This window comes from Rosa chinensis, chromosome 2 (genome assembly GCF_002994745.2).
Source record: "Rosa chinensis cultivar Old Blush chromosome 2, RchiOBHm-V2, whole genome shotgun sequence".
NCBI classification, from domain to species: domain Eukaryota; kingdom Viridiplantae; phylum Streptophyta; class Magnoliopsida; order Rosales; family Rosaceae; genus Rosa; species Rosa chinensis.
The window spans coordinates 15920517-15943495 of NC_037089.1; the positions used below are offsets into that span (position 1 = coordinate 15920517).

Sequence of the window (22979 nt, forward strand, 5' to 3'; positions counted from 1 at the left end):
CAATCTTAATTGGCGTATATCACGCAACACTAATTGCTATTACATGAATAGCCACATTAATATTTACAACATATTTTTATTTTTAATTCCTAACCCCACTTATTCCCAATTTCAGTGAAATTTAGACCCGCGACCTTCACGGTGTTAGGTACACCAATTAACAAACAGGTCACGGTTAAACCTACCGACCTGCGACCTCCACGGTGTTAGTTACACCAATTAACAAACAGGTCACGGCTCACAATGGGAACAAAATTCCCAAAGCGAGCAGAAGGGCAGAGAGAATTCGAGTTTTGGAGGCATCCAACTTAATAGTCTACCGTTTTGCCGAGTTGGTCAATGCTACTGAGAATTTCAAGTCTAGTGAGGGAGACTTTGCGGGGACTTTCAAGGGTTGGGTGGATGAGAATACGCTTGCACCTTCTAAGGTTGGCACTGGAATGGCCGTTGCTGTCAAGAGATTGAACCCAGAAAGTGTCGAAGACTTTAAACAGTGGCAGGTTCGTAGTATTACTGCTTTCAACTCTGGTACATTGTCGAACATTTTTACTTGAATTATGAATAAAAGGAAACGTACAATCATGAAAGATCAAGTCACGCATTGAATTAGTCAGCACATTCTATGTCATGTTTCATGTAGCATTGTGAATTATGATTCTTTAAAATCGTATGCATGGTGTCGTTTTAATGCCATATTTTACGTGATTGCTATTCTATGTGTATCCTATTTTCTGAAGTATTAGATTATCTTATGAGGATTATTAATTAGGTTCCATGTCCTATTTAATACTGCAGCTCTCAGTGAACTTCCTCGGAAGGCTTTCTCACCCCAACCTTGTCAAGCTATTGGGATACTGTCGTGAGAATAAGGAGTTGCTCTTAGTTTATGAGTTCATGCCGAATGGAAGCTTATATAATCATCTGTCTAGAAGTATGAATCAGTAATGGAAACAGATAGAGAACTAAAATCCAAATTTATTGTGTTGACAGTATAATTTCCATTTCGTGTAGGGAACCCTGATGAGGAACCCCTATGTTGGGATTTGGGTGTGTGTTTTTTGCTCTGTACAGAGAGAGAGCTGATAGTCAGGAAAGGGGATTTTCACCTCATCATCTGAGCACGGAGTTAGTTCTTTCTGAGCAGATTTGCCTTATAATTGTTCTTCCTGCTTTTCACCGAAGACCCTAGACCCTATTTTTTGACTCCATTTTTAACAGTTTGGTTTAATTATCTTTGGTTTCAGGATAATTGTGTTTGGGTAAGTGATGTGCTGCAACTAAACCAATCGTGCTTGGGTTTTGAAGATAATCGTGCTAGATCAACCTTTTTTGATTGAGTTTTGTTTAAAATTCAGCTGGCATTCTGCTCCTCTTCACGGAATCGATCAAGGTTCAATTTTTATGGTAAAAATGAATTTTAAGTATAGGCTCCCAAGTATACCAGAAAACCCATTAGTCATGACGAGATAATAATCATAAGATGCATACCTGTATGCCCATTATGTAGGCACACAATAAATTAGTAATTACTGAAAACTACTATTTGATTCCAAAGCTTGGTTATTCTGAGCAATTTGTATTTGATTGATGGCAGATAGAGGTTCTGGGCGGTTGATTGGGCTGATTGAGGAAAAAGGTGAAATTGCAAACGCCAACAATCCACGGGTGAAGGCAATCTGATCAAGTACGTTTCTTTTCACGCACAATCTCAGGTTGCCATCGCTTTTTTACTTCTCGCGTCTACATTTCTTTGAACTGGGTAATTGGTGCATGATAGCCATCGTGTTTCCTATTCTTCTATCTGGTTTTGTTAAAGGTTGGAGGTAGAGAGCTAGGTTGCTTCTGATCGGTGGAGTACTTATCATTTGTCATACTTCTACAGAAGCTACATAGGTTGGTTAGTATCATTTGCCGTCCTAGAAATTTTTTTTTGAAGTTTTTGGTACTGTATCTGTACAATCCAATATATTATGTCAAATCTACAATGTAGATGTTAATTCCCATACATTTCTTCTGCAACAGATCTTTAATTTGAGTAATAGTGTAGTATTTAAGTTGCCTTTTTATTTCTTTGTATAATTTCGATCGATAACAGTGGTAATGGATATATTATTTGGTTGGTTAATTAATTGAAGAATTAATGGTGTTGTGTTTAAATTTTTTATTGACTCTAGTAAACCCTTGGTAAACCTTCTAAGTATGTAAGTTGCCATGTCCTCTTTGTTGGCTTAATGGCTTAGTCAATTTTCTTTGTGGTCATAGATTGATGTATGCTTATCCTGGATAGTTCATCAACCAATTTTAAGTGTTTTGTTTATGTACACGCACACCCCTATACTAACTGGGGCAATCATATAGGGTCTCAATGAAGCCTAAGATTTGTGGCCTCAATCCTAGGTGTCAAGCCATGTCACCTATACACCTCACTAATTTGTCAATTCATGTCATGTCATTCTTGAATAAAAAGACTATCTTATCATTTCAAAATCTAATGGCTCTAAATTATTTTAATTTTCTTCTAGAAAAGATATATTATTTTTTTCTTTTTCTTTTTTTATTATATATATATAAATAATTCATCTAAGAAAAATTTATATTTATATATTTTTGTGAATATATATATATATATATATATATATATTTATCTATAATTCGTCATATATATATATATATATATATATTGTTATAAACTAGAGGAAAATATAGAGATAGAAGAGAGAAACAGAGTATGGAGGAGGTAGAAGTCTTTATTTCATTCTCATTAGACCCCTTTATATAAGAGTAGTGTTTACATCATAAGGACATAACTAATGAGTATTTACAGTGGACAACCACATTTATATAATATTTATAACACTCCCCCTTGGATGTCCACCACTAAATGATATGGTGTTGGACGCGCTTAATGTTGTCTCGTCAAAAACCTTGCCAGGTAACAAAAACCCAGTGGGACAAAAACAACCCTGGTCGAAGGAGAAAAAGAGTATAACGCGCATATGTCCTAGGTAGCATAATTTTGAATGCTCCCCCTGATGAGAATCTCCCCCTGATTGTTGCAAGCTTCAATCATGTATATAATAAAATACATGCACCATGTATATTAGATATGGTGTGTCGATCACATAGGTGAAACTATGTGTGCTTTGCATAAAGGGGACTCATCATGAATTGCAATTCCTGCAAATGTTAGGGCATTACCAATAAAACTATGATATTCTTAATGAATCTTACCTGACATGATAAGAGTAGAACCATTTTCATTTGCTCAAATTATAGATAAAGATATTAGTTAAAGAATAACAATATAAAGGAACAACAATTGACACATTTACCTTTATACAATATTCCGAGCATTGAAATTTATGTATGGCATACTTAGCCATAAATATCAATTAGTGTAATTGATAATTTCATATAGGCTCAATATGAGCTCTAGATAAATTCATAACTTCGCGAAAGTTAGAATATGTTGCAACATTGTGAGCATGACGAATTCGATTTCTTAGTCTTGTCATAGTACTCATTGAGGCAATAAGTCACTTTGACCGTAATTGAATGAGTATGTATAAGCCTTAGACTTTTGATTCCATGAGTGAGCTTTAAGCTCATTCATTCATGGACTTGCCTTTGGCAATATGAATCGGTCAAGGATTTGATTAAGCAATATGTTTATAATGACACATAGGATTTGGGGATTTGCTTTTAGCAATTTTCCTTTAAGATCTTCATATTAGCCAAGACAACATGCCATAAGTCTCTCGTCAATATAACCCTGTACTTATAGAAAAGTTGTCGCTTGGAGAAGAATGATAAGCCCATGTCTCTATAAAGAGACTTGTGTCATAGTGATTTTAATTCACTAGAATGAACACCCTCTTGTATTTTAGGGGTTATAAAGTCCAAATATATCATCACGTTTACAATATTCAAATTCATTGGAATTGCCTCTTTCCAATTTGGCCAATAGTATGATTTGTCAACACAATGAAACGTGGTAGTAGTATATAGCCCTTGATGATATTTAGTTGCAACACAGATGAGATATCATCAATGATCATCAATTAGAGATCTATCACACATTCAAAATATATGCATGCATTAGCTATAATAAGCTTATTTATATCCGGTACCCATGCCTCTTTTAGGGCATTTGTTGTTTCTCAAGGAAAAATTAATTAAAGAATGTGGATCTTTGTATAACCTCATAACGAGTGTTATAGGGCTTGTATAATATTCCCTTAAAGGGAGATTAAAACATTGGACTTGGTGGATATATCCCACATAATGCACGCCGTTACAATAGTGTTTCCTCCCCCTAACGGCGGAAAGACCATCTAGTTTGACCATTCGCAAAATATGCGTGCAAAAAATTTGAATTGGAAATCCATTGGTGGGTGGCGAGCCCAAATCAATTTTTAGGTCAAAAACTTGTCTTTAATAAGTGTCACTTTCTCAATTTCTCATAATTGATTGAGGCTTTTTCTTAAGATAATAATAAGACATGGTAGATAAATATCACACACCAATTCATATCGTTTTTCATAATATTTCTCCCCCTAATGACGGGAGAATTGTCTTATTAAAGTGACAACTCGCAGATATGAGATAAATTATAATATCCTTGTCAGGAAAGTTTGCAATTATTGTTGTATTAAACAACAATGTAGAGTATGTATGTAGATGAGTCTACATGACATAGTAATGACACATTAGTCACGCCAAAATAAATTTATTTGGCTCAATGAAATTTTTAATTCATGAAATAGTATATAGTAGTATACTCATAGTTGATTAATACAACATAAAGTCTGTGAAAATTTCATCACCAATATATGTAGTGTTAATTCCATATATGTAACATAATATGAGCTCAGTTGGAGTCGGCCATCAATCAAGATCTGCAGCTCTTGAGATGATTGTTACCTTAGCTTTTGGAAGCATCATTTGTGAAAAATTATCAACAATTTCAATGGATCATGTCCATAGTTGCATTATATGCATGCAAGACAACTATGTTTGTCATTATATTTATCATGAACGCGTGGTTCATATTATTGTTTGACACTGAAAAATGTCAAAATGATATACTCAAATTTCGAGTTTGGGACAGTAGTCCATATGGGTATAAGCATATACTCCAATAATAATAGATTTAGGGACCATAGCCCTCATACTCAAAACATTTGGTTTAAGTCTTCACAATTAGAAGCATGTTCTGAAAGTGGAGTGAACAGAGGTTCACATGTACTCATAAAGAGAAGGGACAAAGGTCCTGACATAATTGGAGATCAAGAAACAAGATGTTTCGATCTATCTGATTGTATAACAATCAGTTGAGTGACAATTTTATATCAAATTATCAGATAAAATAATAACAGGAAATTAAATTGAAGTTGTCAAACTCATGAAAATACATACCTCGATTCTGTTGAAAATATAATTGATATTTTTGATATCAATATGTGAGTACCATATGCCAAAATAGAGGCAGATTCATTTAGAGTCAGTAATTGAAATATGCATTAATATAACATTATAACAAAATAATCATAAATTTCTTGTAGTCTAGTTGGTTAGGATATTTGGTTCGCATCCAAAAAGACCTGAGTTCAATTCCCAATGATGGAAAATAATTTTGTTATTTTTCACAAACGACATAATCATATGAGGTAGATATAATCATAAGTAATAAATGTTCATTATGATTGCATAAAATAAATAACTATGGTGAGTATCGAATAATGGTAATAGAATGATAATAAAATGAGTTATTAATAACAATAACTACAAGATAATGGCAATTAAAAATATTATCATGATAATTGTAGCTCTTGCAACAAATACAAATTCAGTTATGAAAGAATTATAATAAAGGTAATTTAAACATAATAAATATGATTAAACATATAAAGATAATGAAACATAATTATGTTTAATCGGTGCCAAAACATAGTCTTAAAATGACTAAACAAAATAAATAGAGACAAAAAAAAACGCCTAAACATAGGCTTAAATTTATCGGTGTCAAGAAAACCGCCGCTGATCATGTAATCAATATGTTTTCCATTGTCCACAAAAAAAAAATCAGAGACTTTGAGCTTGTTATCTTCACTGACAGATTCTCCACATAATTTTAGTTGGGAGGTAATCATATGTTTAGCAGAATTGAAAATCAGTGATAGATTTAAAGTTCTGAAGGCGCAAAATGCGTCCATTCATATCGTGTTCCAGATAGAACAATGGTTTTCTGGTGAGCAAATCGATCAACATTGGCTTGCCAAATCTCAAGTGAATCTTTCACCGTAAGGTAATCATCTTTTAGGATTTTATCAAGATGATAACGCAAAAAAATCATAGGTTTGGCGGGATCTTGCACAGATGACTTATTGTCAACTTTGATGGCATTAATTTCCAAGGTTTTTAGCCATAAGGTGAATTTCAGCATCAAATAGTTCTTGCCAGAAATTTTAAGAGGATCAAAATCCAATTTTGTTAGATGCTTCATCTTTCTACAAACAGAAAAGATGAGATATATTAGGATCCATAATTATTAGAACAATATGTTCTATGAAAAATTCATATACGAAACAAAGGTTTCGAAGAGATCATAAATATGAACAATGGATCCTATAGGAAACACACGAGAAAAACATTCGTGTGATGTCTATAGAACCATAGGTTCTAAGACTACTCGGTCAGAGGACTCGACTCTTGAGCAATGGAACATGTAGTTCTCATTGTCGTATATGAAATATAAATTTTCAACAATTATATTATATAAAAGACACATACAAATATATGTAAATGATCGCATAAAGAAAATTCATATTCATCTAGGAGAGAAAGAAGAAAAACTCATAGATCATTAGCCTTGGTCAGAAGCAACTATGTTGCACCATAAGACTTGCGGATCATCATGGAGTTCAAAGAAGAAGAAGAATTAGAGCAAATTCGTGCTGATAATGTGTTATAAACTAGAGGAAAATATACAGATCTGTAGAAGTCTCTATTTCATTCTCATTAGACCCCTTTATATAGGAGTAGTGTTTACATCATAAGGACATAACTAATGAGTATTTACAGTGGACAACCACATTTATATAATATTTATAACATATATATATATATATATATGTTGTTGAATTATTTTGACTTTTTTCTAAAAAAATATTGTTTGATTTTTTTTCCTTTCTTTCTTTTTCATTATTTTGGTTTTTTTTTTTCATTATACATATTCAAAAAAAAAGTATGGGTATATATATATATATATATATATATATATAAATAATTCGTTAAAAAAAATTTATATATATATATATAATTCGTCCAAAAAATTTTTAAATTTTCGGTGGAGAATTAATGTGGTGTGTGTGTGTGTGTGTATATATATTTATATTAATATCGTAATTATAATCCATGAAATCTGGTAAATTGAAGTAATATTTAAATCTTTTAATAAATAAATTTAATAAAATTATTGGAAGATTAGTTAGCTTACATTAACAAGTTAATTTGAAAAGTCAAAAATTAAATTGGATTCACAAAATGGAAAGAAAATGTATTTAAATCGTAATTTTAACTCATAAAATCTGGTGATTGAAAACCTAGATATCTAAATTGATTGGGATGTTGATATCTGAAAAGAAATTGCTTAATATGGAATACAATATATTGCACATGAGGAAATTAATTTTTGAAAGTATACTTGTTCTGTTGATCCCAAATTTTTCAATAGACAGTAATGATTTTTAAATGTGAATGATAGCTTCAATTTTAGTGTAAATATGTTATTAGAAAAAAGTTCCCAGTGAACTCTACTTGTTCATTATTAGCTACTTAGTACTTTTTTGTTCGTATCAGACATGTTAGTACTTAGCTGACTTTCAATTTCAATGTGAATGATATATGGCTTCAATTTTACTGTGAATATGTTATTAGGGAAAGATTCCCCGTTGAACTTTACTATTGGCTACTTAGTACTTACTTGTTCGTGCAAGACACACTTGCTTATTTTAAGTTTCAATGGATGATGGCTTCTATTTTAGTGTGAATATGCCATTCAGGAAAAGTCTCCAGTAAACTTTACTGGCTCATTATTAGTTACTTAATATTTATTGTTCGTGTAAGACATGCTAGCTAACTTTAAATTTTAGTGTGAATGATGACTTCTATTTTAGTGTAATTATGTCATTAGAAAAAGGTCCCCAGTGAACTTTACTAGCTCATTATTGGCTACTTAGTACTTATTTGTTACTGTAAGACAATGTGAATGATGACTTCTATTTTAGTGTAATTATGCCATTAGGAAAAGATCCACAGTAAACTTTACTAGCTCATCATTGGCTACTTAATACTTACTTATTCGTGCAAGACATGTGAGCTCTTTCAGTTTTAGTAGATGATGGCTATTTAAGTGTGAATGCCATTAGGTAAAGGTCTCTAGTGAACTCTACTAGCTCATCATTGGCTACTTAATATTTACTTGTTCGTGCAAGACATGTTAGTTCTTTCAATTTCAGTAGATCGATGATGGCTTCTATTTAAGTGTAAATATGCCATTAGGTAAAGGTCTCCAGTGAACTCTACTAGCTCATCATTGGCTACTTAGTACTTGTTTGTTATTGTAAGACATGTTAGCTGACTTTAAATTTCAGTGTCGATGATGATTTCTATTTCAGTGTAAATATGTCATTAGGGAAAAGTCCTCAGTAAACTTTACTGGCTCATTATTAGCTACTTATTACTTATTTGTTTGTGTAAGTGTTAGATGACTTTAATGTTAATTATGTGGACGATGACTTTTATTTTACACCTTCCTTAATTGCACTTTTTCTTTGATTATTGTTGTGTTATACACCTATTGTTCATTGAATTTCTACATAGTATTATAACATTATGATTGTTTTTTCATGTAAAAATAAACGAACAGTTGTATTAATGAAGTCTCACTTGACCTTTAAGGAACACTTCCTAATGTTGCGTTTGGATGAGACAACATTAAATTATCGAGAAATTTTGAAATGATGAAATCTAGAATTTTATCAATTCAATTTATTAATGATATTTTCTTACCTCTTCAATTACTAGATTTCATAGGTTTTAATTACGATTTCAATACGTTTTCTTTCCATTTTTGTGGATCCAATTTAATTTTTGACTTTTCTAATTAACTTGTTAGTGTAAGGTAACTAATCTTCCATTAATTTTATTAAATTCATTTATTAAAAGAGTTAAATATTACTTCAATTTACCAAATTTGATGGGTTATAATTAAGATATTAATATATTTTCTTTCCATTTTTGTGGAATCAATTTTAAATTTAACTTTTTTTTAATCAATTTTTTTTTTTTAATTTTGTGGGTTAGAATTATGACATTAATATATATATATATATATACATATATATTTATACCATATTAATTACATCGAATATATATATATATAAATTTTTCTGTAAGAATTATATATATACATATATAATTATATATATATATATATGTTTGTGAATATATATATATATATATATATTTATACACACAAACACATATTTATATATAATTTTTTTTGACGAATTATATATATATATATATTCACAAACATATATATATATATATAATTATATATAACGAAAAAAAAATAATATATTTTATTTTTAGATGAAAACCAAAATAATTTAGAGCCATTAGATTTTGGAAGGATAAGATAGTATTTTTACTCAAGAATTACATGACATTATTTGACAAATAAGTTATGTGTGTAGGTGACATGGCATGACACCTAGAATTGAGGCCATATTGAGGCCACAAATCATTTTCCTACTAACTGTGTCTCTACGTTAACTGATTTCCGTGCTTATTCTTTGTTAAGTAAATGTGGATCTATTTAATATCATTTTGTTTTTTGTTAAGAAAATGAGTGATTTCTTGCGTTGAGCGGTATTATGTGTTTTTTATCATTATGGATAACAAAAATATTAACCACTTGCAACTTATAGCAGTAGATATAAAGTATAATAGTCTAAAGACTTAAACAAAGAAAAGTATGAACATTAGGTAATTTGGAGTTGAGATTATTTACCATATATCAGGGGGATTAAGGAGGTTTAATTTCGACAGTCTTTTTTTCCATAGCTTCCAATTTCATTGTAAAAAGGATTTATGTTAAAAATAGCACCCTCTGTTACAAAGATAACTGAGGTATTTGCAGTTGTCACCGGTATATCTTTGCAGGCAATGTGACCAATATATCTTCTTTCCTGCATTTTTAGATTTAAATAGTTTTCAACATAACAAAAATATTGATGAACGTCGGCAAAGATAATTAAGGTCACCTTAGAGATCCAGAAAACAGAAAAATTTTGATGTGCTCAAGCTTTTTCCCATTAACCCAACCATGAGTCTTGGCCTTCAGAGCCACAGGGTTCTGGTAAATCTTAGAGAAAAGTGGAAAGTTATCCCTTGGCATAAAAAATTTCCTTCACATAATCTCTCATAAACATACTACAGTTCAGGTTGTTCATTGGATTAATCGATCCAATTCCAAACACATAAAAAAGGCTAGAGCTGAAGTAGCCAAACACATAATTCCACTCAACACAAATACATACATGGTTGCTGCATTTCCTTACTCCCCACATTTCTCGGTAAGTATTAACACTTGCTCTATATCATTTTTGGTAAGAAGAAAAAAGCTCATGCCTGTAATGCATGGATTCCACTTAAGGTAATATACTACATTCATTTTATTCCCTCGCTTTATAATTCTGTAGTAGCATTAAATCAATTTCAAGTAGTTCTGGTGTTTAATATCAACTTCCAGAAATCGAAGAAGACAATGTTGTAGCTCTTGCTATAATTCAATATCAGATTGAGAAAATTTGTCAAATATGCATTGTGGAATTTAATGATCAACCATTTTACCTCGCAGCGACTGAGATTAGTAGAACTTCAAAATGGCAATGATGCATTGAACCTCAAGAGAGATGCAAGATTTTGGTCAATTTTTGAAGAAAGCTTTAGCTTTTTTTCAGCAGAAGTGGCTACTAAAATTCAGTTATACAAAATTATGCTCTTGAGTGATGTTTTTCTTTCTAAATTTTGTGTATCAGTATATTAATATCTGAACGAAAATAATTTGGCCATAAGTTTCCATTTAAATGGAGATCAAACTAATGATGTCCCCTGATACTAAGATCTACTTTAGCTCAATCAAGGCTTCAAATTCAGAAAACTAAATCCCGCGGCAAAACGTGGGCATAATTTCTAGTTAATTAGAATTTCAGATGGGTCAAAGTTGTGTTTTGTGATGATTTCACTTACCCTGGAATCCGTGACTTCAAGGATTGCAAACCAATCAATATCAGACGTTTGATATAAACAGAAGAAATCATGTGATGGTATGAATCATTGCATTTGTCATGGATATACCCAAAGAACGTGTGTTCTCACTACGAAGTTTCTGTGAAACTATCATTCTAAATTGGCTCAAATTTCAGATCTTGTGTTTGGAAATTGGCTTTATAAAACACGTAGAAGACTGGAATCCTACAAGCAGTAAAAGCAGAAAATAAACTACTCATAAGAACATTGGGCGGATAAGGAGATTTATTTGCCTCTCTTATCCCTCTTTTGAAGGAAAAAAAATACTCATAAGAAAATAGCAAATTTTAATCACCACTTGAAGTCGTGTACCAATCGTTCAATATCACTACGAATATTACATGTCATTCCGTACTTTTGTTTTAGGGATGAGTAAATCTATAAATTAAAATAATCACTATAATCACGACAATCTTACATCAAAACCTACATTCCTCTGGCGATGCATTGCCTATTTACCCCTCGTAAGAGATAAATCTCTAACAAATAACTTTTCTTATTAGGTAAAACGCACATAATACATATCATTATTGTACGTCCGTTAATTAGATAAGAAAAAAAATGAAAAGTCAAAATTTGAGTGTGGATGCAAGAAACTAGCGAATTTTGAATGATTCAATTCAAGTGGCCAAAGAAAAAAATAATCAAATTATTGCGGTTCTCTCACTCCGGGAAATTTGTTGGAAGTCGACATGCATTTTCAACGTATTATTTTTTCTCTGATAATCGCTCAAAATGTTTCTTTTTTACAAGGCTGTACCCGCGCAACTCTTTACTATAAAAAAAGGACACAACACGGCACTGGCCTGCTCGTACTAGAAAACAGACGTTGAGTGATTAACAGGACCTTGTGGAGAGCAGGTAATCTATATCGATCCCCTTTCTATGAGCTTCATGTGCTTTATATTTTTATATCTTCATTCTGCTAAGAGCGAACTCAATTTCTCACTTTCGCTCGCCACATATTAAGCTAATTAACTTCGTGTTAATTCTCTTTTAATTTTGAGATACGAGAAAGATCATTTATATATATTTTTTTTTTATCGAAAGGGAGGCACAAAAGAAGAAACAGAGATGCCTAGCTAGCCAAAGCTAAAACTTTAGCATGTACATAGTTGGTTCACACTTCTACACAAAAATTCTAACTTCAGTCGTTATTAATTAGGTGTGCAGACGAACAGTACTGTATCATGGCACTGGACTTGATAGCAGGAGCAGCATTTGGGGCGTTGTATGACCGTGTTTCGCGAGCGGTGGACAAGAAGGTGGCGTTGAAAGACAGTCTCAAAGATATGAAACGCACATTGGAGTCCTTAAGAGGACAGGCTGGAATCATTCGAGGGATACGAGAGTTCAACGAGGAACTGAGTCTCCCAAACGATGGTATAGATGATCTCGAAACACAAATGATTGAAGGCGAAAAACTCATTTGCAGGTTGTCTTGTCTTGGTATCTACACCTACTGCTGCACAAGTGGCTGTGCTGAGCAGCTTGATGAATTGAATAGGTGTCTGGAAAGACTCTTGGAAACCTTGATGTTGCAGCAAGCAAGAGATGTGAAGGAGATCTTGAAAGGGTCAAGGCAAACCCGCGATGATGTTGATGAAATAAGGCAAATGATGAAGAAGATACTACTCCATATTGAAGGGGATTCGGTGGAGTCTCCAGCTTCAGAAACCACTACAGAGAATGAAGGAAATGGCGAGGAACAAGGTGAATTTCTTAGAAACTTGAAAATCAAAATTCTATACTATTGGAAATTGTTGTTGAAAGCCTAAAAATGTGTTTTGGCAAAAACGTGTTTATACAATGAAGGAAGCACTCGACTGAAAACAACTTTCAACCACCTCTAAAACTCATCTAATTAAGATACTGTTTTTTTATTATTAATCTTGGAAAATTATAACATGGTCTCGAACTGTTGTACACGCGGTGGTTCGAACTGATGTCATCAGTTCACATAACTTATATTTATTTCTGATTGATTTTCTTAATTTTAATTCTTCTTTTTTTCACCCTCTACAAGGTGACTACTAAATTTATACCCGGACCACCACATGGCAATGCCACTTGATAGTCTGAAACCACAGAATAATAACTCTTAATCTTTTTATTATTTCAGAGACGTTTTTAGGTCTTAAAAAACAATCTCAAACTCACAAAGATATTTGTTTTTATTCAAAAAAAGAAAGAAAGATATTTATTATCTTTATTAACTAAAAACAATTCTAAACAAGCCCATTATCACTCCATATACACTTATGAATTAGTAGGGCCCGACCATGATTAAAAAGGGACCAGGCGAACCTGGGACATCAATGTGTCGGGTTGGGCTGACGATAATCGGCCCAAGAGTCATCATCTCCAAGAACGAGTTTACCTGCACCATTCACCGCCGTACTGCCACCGATATCCTTTTCAAATTTCTTCCATGGACCTCTTAGCTTCAACGTGGCTCCTCCTTCCCAACATTCACAGCTTTGTGGTCATAGCCATTTGTTAAATATTGACTCATTTGTTAGATTCCCCAACCGATCACCGCATCAACCAAATTGGTCCAAACTTTTGGTTCTTCCCTTCTGGTTAACGTTGGGGACTTGGCTGGTTAACTTGGGCATCTTGACTTGCCAACTAAGGTTTAGTTTTTAATTTTATGAAAATTGCTTGATTTTGGTGTTGTTAATATGACAGTGGCATCATTAGAAGGACGAGTGGAAGCAGCATTTCTTGCCCTGTTTGGTATTGTTTTGGAAGTGAAGGACAAGAATGTGATGTATAGACCACTTATGGGATCTATCAAATCCAGTCTGGACTGCTTAAAGCCATTGATCGAAGACATGGCACAAGGAAACAGGGTCCTGGATCGTCCAGTTAAGGAACTAGAGTATTTCAGAATGCATATGGAGAAAGGTGCAGAGCTAGTCCGCAAGTGCTCCAAAAATGGTGTGTGCGCCAAATACAAAAAGAAGAAATACACCAACCAACTTCTTGAGTTGGATGCATGTCTTCAGAGGCAGTTCAATGTACTGAGAGCGCAGGTTGCAAGAGATGTGAGGGAGACCACAGCTTCGATAAAGAGTATACAGAAGGTGATCAAGCGAATTGAGGAGAGTGGTGTCATGAAGAATCAAATGGAAATGAATGGTCCGTGTGAAGTAGTTGAGGCTTCATCCCCTGATGAACAGAATGAGGGTTTGGTTGAACCTTCATCCCCTGATGAACAGAATAAGGGAGTTGGAAAAATGGAGGCATCAGATATAAGAGTTGAAGGCAGTGGTGAGGTCCAAGAAAAGAGTGAAGTTCCAAATTGTTTTGAAGTACCTGAACCTCCATTGTTTACAGTTGGGTTGGATGTGGCTTTGAAAGAGATGAAGATGAAGCTCCTGGAGGATGGGTTTACGAAGATTGTTGTCTGGGGTGTTGGAGGAGTCGGGAAGACCACATTGGTGAAAATGTTGTGTCATGATCAGGAAGTCAAAGGTAAACTCTTTACTTTCTAACTAATAAGTGCTGATGTGCAATACTACTGGTAATCTGAAATTTGATATCATTTGGTTTATATTGGGGCGATTTCATTTTCAGTATATTATTCCTTGGTTTGAATCCTTTTCTATGAGATAAGATGCATTTTTTTACCAACAAAAAAATCTTGCAATGAGCTTTTGCTTGAATACCAAGTCTTATTCGATTAAAAGAGATATTTTCTTACTCTTGCCATATGCTTCCTGCAATTCTGTTTTAATTTATCACTTAACCATTCAATTTATGTACTCAGAATAACAGTTTTTTATATTTCATTTTGGATAGATAAATTCAAGAAAATCTTCTTTACCACTGCTTCAAAATGGCAGAACCTGAACCTCATTATGCAAGAACTATATCGAGTCCTGTGTTCCCAGATTCCTACTTTCCAAAACAAAGAAGGGAGGCGTTATCTGGTTGTCCTGGATGATGTTGGGGATGGATCAGAATCCATTCTTCCGGAGTTTGATGGATTGAAAATTCCAAATAGCAAGATTTTGATTACATCAAGATATCCATTTCCAGGAGTTGGTTCTCAATACCATTTGAAATCTCTGAATGATGAGGATGCAATGTCTCTTTTTCATCACTCAGCATCATTGGGAGATCAGTGCTCTTATATTCCAGAAGATCTTTTGAGAAAGGTGATTTCTTTTTTAATCAGCAAGAACAGTATATTGCTTCTTTATGCCTCACACATGGAGAAAAGAAACTGTTTTGCTTTCTACTCAAAGCACGAGTGAACATATCTGTTATACTATATCAACTTGCATATTACAGTTCATTTATGCTTACTTTACAAATGAACCAAATAAGAATAAAACTCAGTTGATAGTTCTTTAAACATTTTCTTATGTTTCATGAAGCTGTTGTATGATCTAAAGACACTCAAACTTTTGGTATTCGACTTAGATAGTAATAACTTTGTTTGCAACTATTGAATTGCAGATAGTAGAGTGTTGTAAGGGACTTCCACTTGCAATCACTGTGAACGGAAGATCACTTTGCGGGCAACCTATTGAAATCTGGCAAAAGAGAATAGTAGAATGGGGGAGAGGTTCTTCTATTTTTGATACAGAACCAGAAATGATTGTTTGCCTCCAAAGAAGCTTGGATGCCTTACATAGAGAAAAGACTATCATCAAAGAATGTTTTGTAGACCTTGCTTCATTTCCTGAAGACCAAGTAATCCCTGCTGCTGCCCTCATTGATATGTGGGCAGAATTATATGGACTAGATGAAGAGTATTGGTCCATTGCAAACCTCCAGAAGCTCACCATCCGCGGATTTGCCAATATTGTCTCAAGGTATGCCTTTTGTTTCATGTCTCACTTCGATCTCTTAATTCATTTGCTGTTGTGGACTTATGATGTGTATGTGGAAGAAATCTTTATTAAGCAACTTAGTTGTGATCATAACCAGGGAGGAGGAGATGGAGGTGGATGGCTATTACAGTGATCTCTTTGTTACCCTGCATCATATGCTTAGAGGGCTGGCAATCCACAAGGCTAGTGAGGACACAATAGAACAGAGAAATAGACTGATTATAGACATACATGGAGACAATCTTCCTAGCTGGTGGACAGAACAGAAGTATCAGCCTAGGAATGCTCGTCTACTATCTGTCTCAACTGGTTGATCAGTCTTACTCTCTTAAGCAATTACTTATCAAATGCCCATACTAAGACTTGAATTGTACTTTCACATTTTATTTTTTTCCCAAGACTCACACCATATAGCATTTGCTTTGCAGATCGAGCGTTCTCAAGAAAATGGCACTACATGCAAGTACCAAAAGTTGAGGTTCTAGTTTTGAACTTCCAGACTGAGAAATATGAGTTACCTGATTTTCTGGATAAAATAGACAAATTAAAGGTTCTAGTAGTCACAAACTATGGCTCCTCGTCTGCTCAGTTAAGTAACTTTCAACTGGTAGGCTCATTGCGAAATCTGAAAAGAATCAGATTAGAGGGAGTTTCGATTACTTCCATAACCAAGAACCCCATACAACTGGATAGTCTAAAGAAGATAGCTTTTACCAAGTGTGACATGGGTCAAGCTTTTGGCAACTCTTCCTTTCAATTTTCTATAGCATTTCCAAATCTAGTGGAGATGTATGTCGAGCATTGCCACGATTTGAAGGAATTGCCTGCTGACCTTGGTAATCTTTCCCACCTAGAGACACTCTCTATCTCCAATTGCCATAGGCTGTCCACCTTGCCTGAAGGGATTGGAAATCTGAGCAAGTTGAAAAGGTTGAGGGTTAGGTATGGTACAAACTTTGTAAAGTTTCCAGGATCAATTAGGAAGCTCAATAGCTTAGAGTTTCTTGACATATCTGGTTGCATCAAAATCATGGGTTTCCCTGAAGACATTGGTGAAATGAGCAGATTAAGAAAGCTGAACATAAGTGGTTGCTCAAGATTGAAAGAGCTGCCACTGTCTGTTTTGAGTCTTGAGCAGTTACAGGAAGTGATAATGGATGAAGAGACAGAAAAGTCATGGAATCCTTTCCTACTCAAAAACATAGACACAAGGGTGGTTCCTCCACTTACAGTTGGATTTGATGTGGCTTTGGAGGAGTTGAACTGTCAGGTACTCAAGGATAGGATGTCCAGACGTGTCGAGTGTGGTATAGCACAAAATAAAATTCAAACCGAAGGTTGGTGTCCTGTACCTGTGCCTTCTTCGCTCACTATGGGATTAGATGTCCTCAACGTGTGGGGAGCAATGAAGATGGATGAGAAATTGACTTCAGAAGTGAGGGTCAAGCAAATTGAAGGGAGTGATGTGGTGAAAAAACAACTTGGAATTAAAGGTTGGTGTGCAACATTTAAATCTCCGTCTCATATATTTGGATTTTCTATCCAAGGAGTTGGATTTGAAGCTTTTTTTCTCATGTTTGGTTACTTGTTACACCAACATGAGATTGAGAAGCATTTCATTTTCTCCCATGGTTTCTTTCTGCATTCATGTTCTTCGGGGGATTCCTTTTAATTTTTCTTTAATTGCCAAACTTTATATTTGGTTTATAAATGATATGCCATTCTTTAGGGATATCCGGGAATCACAGCAGGAACAACATAGTTTCCAATGCGAGCAGCAGTGCAGGAGGAAGTCAATTGTTGAAGGCAGCAGAGACAGATGAGTCGCAGACTGATGAGCAAAGTTTGGAGACATTTGTCTTAAGACGTTTCAATTTTGAAGAGTTGAATGTTGCTACTGGGAATTTCAGGTCAGATGGAATAATTGGTAGGGGGCCCTTTGGTAACATTTTCAAGGGTTGGGTGGATGAGAAGACGCTTGCACCTTCTAAGGTTGGCTTTGGAATGCCTGTTGCTGTCAAGAAACTGAATCCAGAAAGAGTGCTAGATTTTGAAGAGTGGCAGGTACTGTTTTAAACTCTAATTCATTGTTGAGCATTCTAACTCATGACCGTTTTCATTTTATCCATTTATTCAATCTTTTCATTCACGAAGGATCAGTTAAAGATTAAGTCATGCATTGATCTAGTCAGCATTTAGGAGAATCTGTGTCATGTTGCTGCTCAGGTAGCAGTAAACTTGGAAGTTTCCAAATTGGTCTTTTCCATATCACTGATAATGTATTCAGATAATCTGTTAGTCCCTCATTTGGTTAGTACAAGGCTGTGGTAAAACATCCACCTTATTTTCATCTCAGACCTTTCTGCATTTTAATCTAATATGTTACATTCTTCAAAATTATAATCCTCAAGTGGAGTATTGCTTTCTTTGAAGCTAATTATGCTCTTGTCAAATCTAAAACATAGTCAGAGTTGAACTTTCGAGGAAGGACTTCTCACCCCAACCTTGTAAAGCTATTGGGTTACTGTCGTGAGGAAAAGGAGATGCTCTTTGTTTATGATTTCATGCCTAATGGAAGCTTGGAAGATCATTTTCATAGAAGTATGAAACCAATGATGAAAACAGAGAAGTGAAATTTAGATAACTTTCCTGTTCAAAATCAGATATTTCTTTGTGTTAACTCTAGAATTTTCATTTCTATGAAGGGAGCCCTGGCATTGAAACACTACCTTGGAACTACAGACTCGATGCAGCTTTTGGCATGGAACCCCTATCTTGGAACAAAAGACTGGATATAGCTTCTGGAGTAGCTCAAGCCCTAGCCTACTTGCATACTTTTTCACCTAATCAAATTGTCCACAGTGACCTTAAGGCCTCAAATATCTTGCTTGATAGGGTTAGTTCTTCATTTATCTAGCCTCTCCATCCCTCATTTCTGTATTTATGTTTTATTATTCTGTTCTCACACATACGAAGTAGGAACATAATTGCCTATTGGGAATCAGTGGTTTTAATTCCTCCTTGCTGCATTTTTCCCCAGGCCTGCATGACATTGATTAGAACCTGTTTTTGTATTTCAACTTCATTTGCACTTTTTTATGCAGAATTACAATGCAAAACTCTCAAATTTTGGATTAGAAAGACTTGGGAAAACTGGTGAACTGTCACATCAATCAACTCGCTTTGTAGGAACATCTCCTTATATTGATCCAAAGGAAATTACAACAGGTAATGTAACAATATCTCTTGCCAAAATTGGTATGAGAATTATGGGGTGTATCCGATATTGCTAATTTTTCCTGGATTGGATGCCTTGATGGTCTAATCTCTATATGAAGGCTGTCTCTTTTATATTTTTGGGTAAAGTAAATAAACTAATATGTCTGACTTGTGCCCCATAAATAACAGGTCATTCTTATGTAAAGAGCGATGTTTATAGGTTTGGTGTTACACTACTTCAGTTGCTGACAGGGTTAAAGACCACTGATAGAAATCGTCCCAGCGAACGGCAAAATCTGGGGTTAAAGACCACTGATAGAAATTGTCCCAGCGAACGGCAAAATCTGGTTGAATGGGGTAAACCACTACTCTTGAATGAGAGAAATTTGAAAACCATCATGGACGTGCGGATAGAGGGCCAATATTCCTCCAAGGCAGCATTTCAAGTAGCACAACTTACTCTAAAATGCCTAGCATTGGATCCCAAAAGCCGACCTTCCACGACAGAAGTTGTGGAAGAACTGGAACAAATTCAGGCAATAGAGGAAAGAACTTTAAACACCAGTATGCCCAGCAGTGAGTGCCGGAGGAACATAGATTCGAACACTAGCAGTGGCGGAGGAACAAGTGTATTCTCGGAGGGAAAAACATCAACATTTCAAAGCAAAGATGATGATCAGTCAATTGATGGCCATATTTCAGAGACATCCAACTTGAGAGTTTTCAGTTTTGCAGAGTTGAAGACTGCGACAAGGAATTTCAGGGCAGACACAATGCTTGGTGAGGGAGGTTTTGGGATTGTATTCAAGGGCTGGTTGGATGAAACGTCGGTTTCACCTTCTAAAGCTGGCACTGGAATGATGATTGCTATCAAGAAACTGAAAGCAGAAAGTTTTCAAGGCTTTAAAGAGTGGCAGGTACTATTTTGAGTATTTTCAACTCTAACGAATTGTTGAACTTTTTTTTTTACCTTGACACAGTTGGGAAACTATCTCTGACGCATGACCAAAATCAGAAAAGAAATTTGATCGCAAAAATTTACCTTATGAGCTATTCCTAGTATGTCATTTTACTCTGTTTTCAACCATGTAGAACTTTACCTTATGACTTCATATGTGATCCACTCTGACTTCGTTTTCAACTTTAAAGCATTGTTGTACATTTTAATTTATACCATATCACCGATCCATGGTATAAAGGCATAGTATGTTTGCATTTTAGTTTATACCATATGACGGTATGAGGTTATGCGGGTTTAGATTTTCCAGCTCATTTTCATCTGAGGATTAAGTTACTCTTCATCTAATACGCCATGGGACCACGGGACATAAAGTAATAGGTCATGCATATTTAATAATCGATGCAGGCAGAGGTGAACTTTGTAGGAAGGCTTTCTCATCCCAACCTTGTGAAGCTGTTGGGATACTGTTGGGAAGATAAGGAGTTACTCCTTGTTTATGAGTTCATGAGCAGAGGAAGCTTGGAGAATCATCTTTTCAGACGTAAGTACAAAAATGAAGAATCAATTTGAAAATAAAAGACGTCTGAAGTTCACCATCATGAATTATTGACTGTAGAAATTCGTTACCTGCAGGGAATCCAAACTTTGAACCGCTATGTTGGGAAAAAAGAATCAAAATAGCTATCGGAGCAGCTCGAGGCCTTGCTTTCTTGCACAGTTTAGAAAAACAAGTTATATACAGAGATTTTAAGACCTCAAATATATTGCTTGATGGGGTTAGTTCTTTTTTCTTATCCCAGCCTTTTGATTTGGTATTTTGCGTGACTATGCTTTTATTGTGTTCCTAACATCTTCTGTGCTTCATCTTCCACAGAATTACAACGCAAAACTCTCAGATTTTGGCTTGGCGAAATTGGGGCCAACTGGTGGAGACTCGCATGTCTCAACTAGGATTATGGGAACTTACGGCTACGCAGCTCCGGAATACATTGCAACAGGTACTGATCTGTGACAACAATGGGAATCTAGTTTGCAAGTATTTAGTAAATCAGCTGATGTCTCACTAGTGCACTGTAAATTAACAGGTCATTTGTATGTGAAGAGTGATGTGTACAGTTTCGGTGTTGTACTACTTGAACTTCTCACAGGGTTACGAGCACTCGATACTAAACGCCCCAAGGAACAACTTAATCTGGTAAGCTGGGCTAATCGACTTCTTTCAAATAAAAGATATTTGAAAACCATCATCGATGGGCAGATGGAAGGCCAATATTCCTTCAAGGCAGCATCAAAGGCAGGACAGATTACTCTAAAATGTCTAGCACCAGATCCTAAAAACCGACCTTCCATGAAAGAAGTTGTGGAGGAACTGGAACAGATTCAGGCAATCGAGGAAAAACTTACGGCTACAGATTCAAGCAACTCCCATTTAGGTATGGTGTCATGAAATGGGTAACATGTCAATTACACACCTTCACAAAACCAAAAGCTAAGAAGGATATAGAATGTTTGAACTATTTGTCGTTTTTATTGTTTTCCTTTTGCCATGTTGATGTTCTGCTTATTTTGTAACCGTTGTTTATAATTCATAACACATGCTGTTTCCCTCTTGTAATTATAAAGTCATCTTTTGTGCCTAATTAGACTTGTATGTTAATGTGGCTCTGCCAATGGGGTACGACAGTGAACACTTCTTTCTTGTAGCTTAAGCTCAATATGGTTCCCCACCTGTTTGATGAAATGCCCAAGACAAAGATGGTTAGGCAGGTTCACTGAATAAGAGTCTCTTAATGTGAATCAGCAAACCTTATATACGATTCGCCAGTGCTAGACAGACAATGAGCCCATTTTTCTGTATCTTGAATTTTTGCCCCGCACATGTTTGATGAAATGCCCAAGAGAAGATAAACACTACTATCTTTCCTCCGTGCTCTTCATGAGTTCAATATACTACGAAAAATTTGTCGTACTCTATTTTAGTCAAGGTTGAAGAGCTTTAATGTTGACCCATATCATTATAAAACCAATACTACATCCCTGTTATGTTATTATACGCGTTTACTTTGAAGGTGGGTTGGTATTTTCCCTGCTATGAAAGTTCCAAGAAATGTCAATGCGTTGACCTCAAACTTTTGCCTCATCTCTTTTTTAATTTGATTGGCGTTGGGGTGTAGCTAGCCCCAAAATATGAGAGCAGGGGCACTTGAATATGCTGGGTTTGTGAGGAAAGTGAGGACTCCTTCGATCTTGATCTTTACTCTTTCTTCATCCAAAGCAAAAGCCCCATCAACCTCTTGGAGAAGTCAAGCTCTGTGCCCTGCCTGTAAGTTGTTGTTTTCCTCGACTATTCACTGTTTCTCACTTCAAAATGTCCTGGCAGTGAATGAACTTAATCATCTTATACACCTCACAAGAGGAAAGTCCTAAAACTGGATCCTACTGATCTTATGTATTAGACATTGAATTTAGATGCATAAACAATTATCTTCATTATGTATCCTTTTTAATTCCATGGTGATTTTTATATTTTTTTCGTATAAACTTTTGGAATTACAGAGCACCAGTGCAAAAGC

General features: G+C 34.9%; 1 protein-coding gene and 1 long non-coding RNA gene across 3 annotated transcripts; both read left to right on the forward strand.

The window, feature by feature from the left end:
* Positions 1 to 296: 296 nt before the first annotated feature.
* Positions 297 to 1119, forward strand: LOC121051775. The gene is made up of 3 exons (XR_005806884.1): positions 297 to 500; positions 796 to 931; positions 1012 to 1119. It is a non-coding gene; the product is annotated as an uncharacterized LOC121051775 (long non-coding RNA).
* Positions 1120 to 12170: 11051 nt separating this feature from the next.
* On the forward strand, positions 12171 to 22972 carry LOC112187249 (probable serine/threonine-protein kinase PIX13). Of its 2 annotated transcripts, XM_024325964.2 has the most exons (18): positions 12171 to 12240; positions 12545 to 13092; positions 14071 to 14859; positions 15187 to 15545; positions 15850 to 16208; positions 16324 to 16535; positions 16655 to 17719; positions 17956 to 18290; positions 18692 to 18827; positions 18932 to 19122; positions 19331 to 19454; positions 19635 to 20362; positions 20812 to 20947; positions 21040 to 21182; positions 21281 to 21404; positions 21492 to 21839; positions 22581 to 22729; positions 22963 to 22972. In XM_024325964.2, exons 2-17 carry the CDS (start codon positions 12570 to 12572, stop codon positions 22595 to 22597), a joined length of 5589 nt encoding a protein of 1862 aa, XP_024181732.2. In that variant the 5' UTR covers positions 12171 to 12240; positions 12545 to 12569; the 3' UTR covers positions 22598 to 22729; positions 22963 to 22972. The 2 variants fall into 2 exon arrangements, with proteins under 2 accessions (XP_024181732.2, XP_024181733.2); XM_024325965.2 differs by lacking the exons at positions 12171 to 12240; positions 12545 to 13092; positions 14071 to 14859; ... (3 more) ...; positions 16655 to 17719; positions 18692 to 18827 and having other exon boundaries at positions 18158 to 18290.
* Positions 22973 to 22979: the final 7 nt, after the last annotated feature.

Bases quoted from the DNA above. Each gene is read 5' to 3' on its own strand.
- LOC112187249 (XM_024325964.2), top strand. From the start codon at position 12,570: ATGGCACTGGACTTGATAGCAGGAGCAGCATTTGGGGCGTTGTATGAC. The intron at 16,209-16,323 runs GTATGCCTTTTG...GATCATAACCAG, and splicing joins TTTGCCAATATTGTCTCAAG to GGAGGAGGAGATGGAGGTGG. The intron at 20,948-21,039 runs GTAAGTACAAAA...CGTTACCTGCAG, and splicing joins GGAGAATCATCTTTTCAGAC to GGAATCCAAACTTTGAACCG.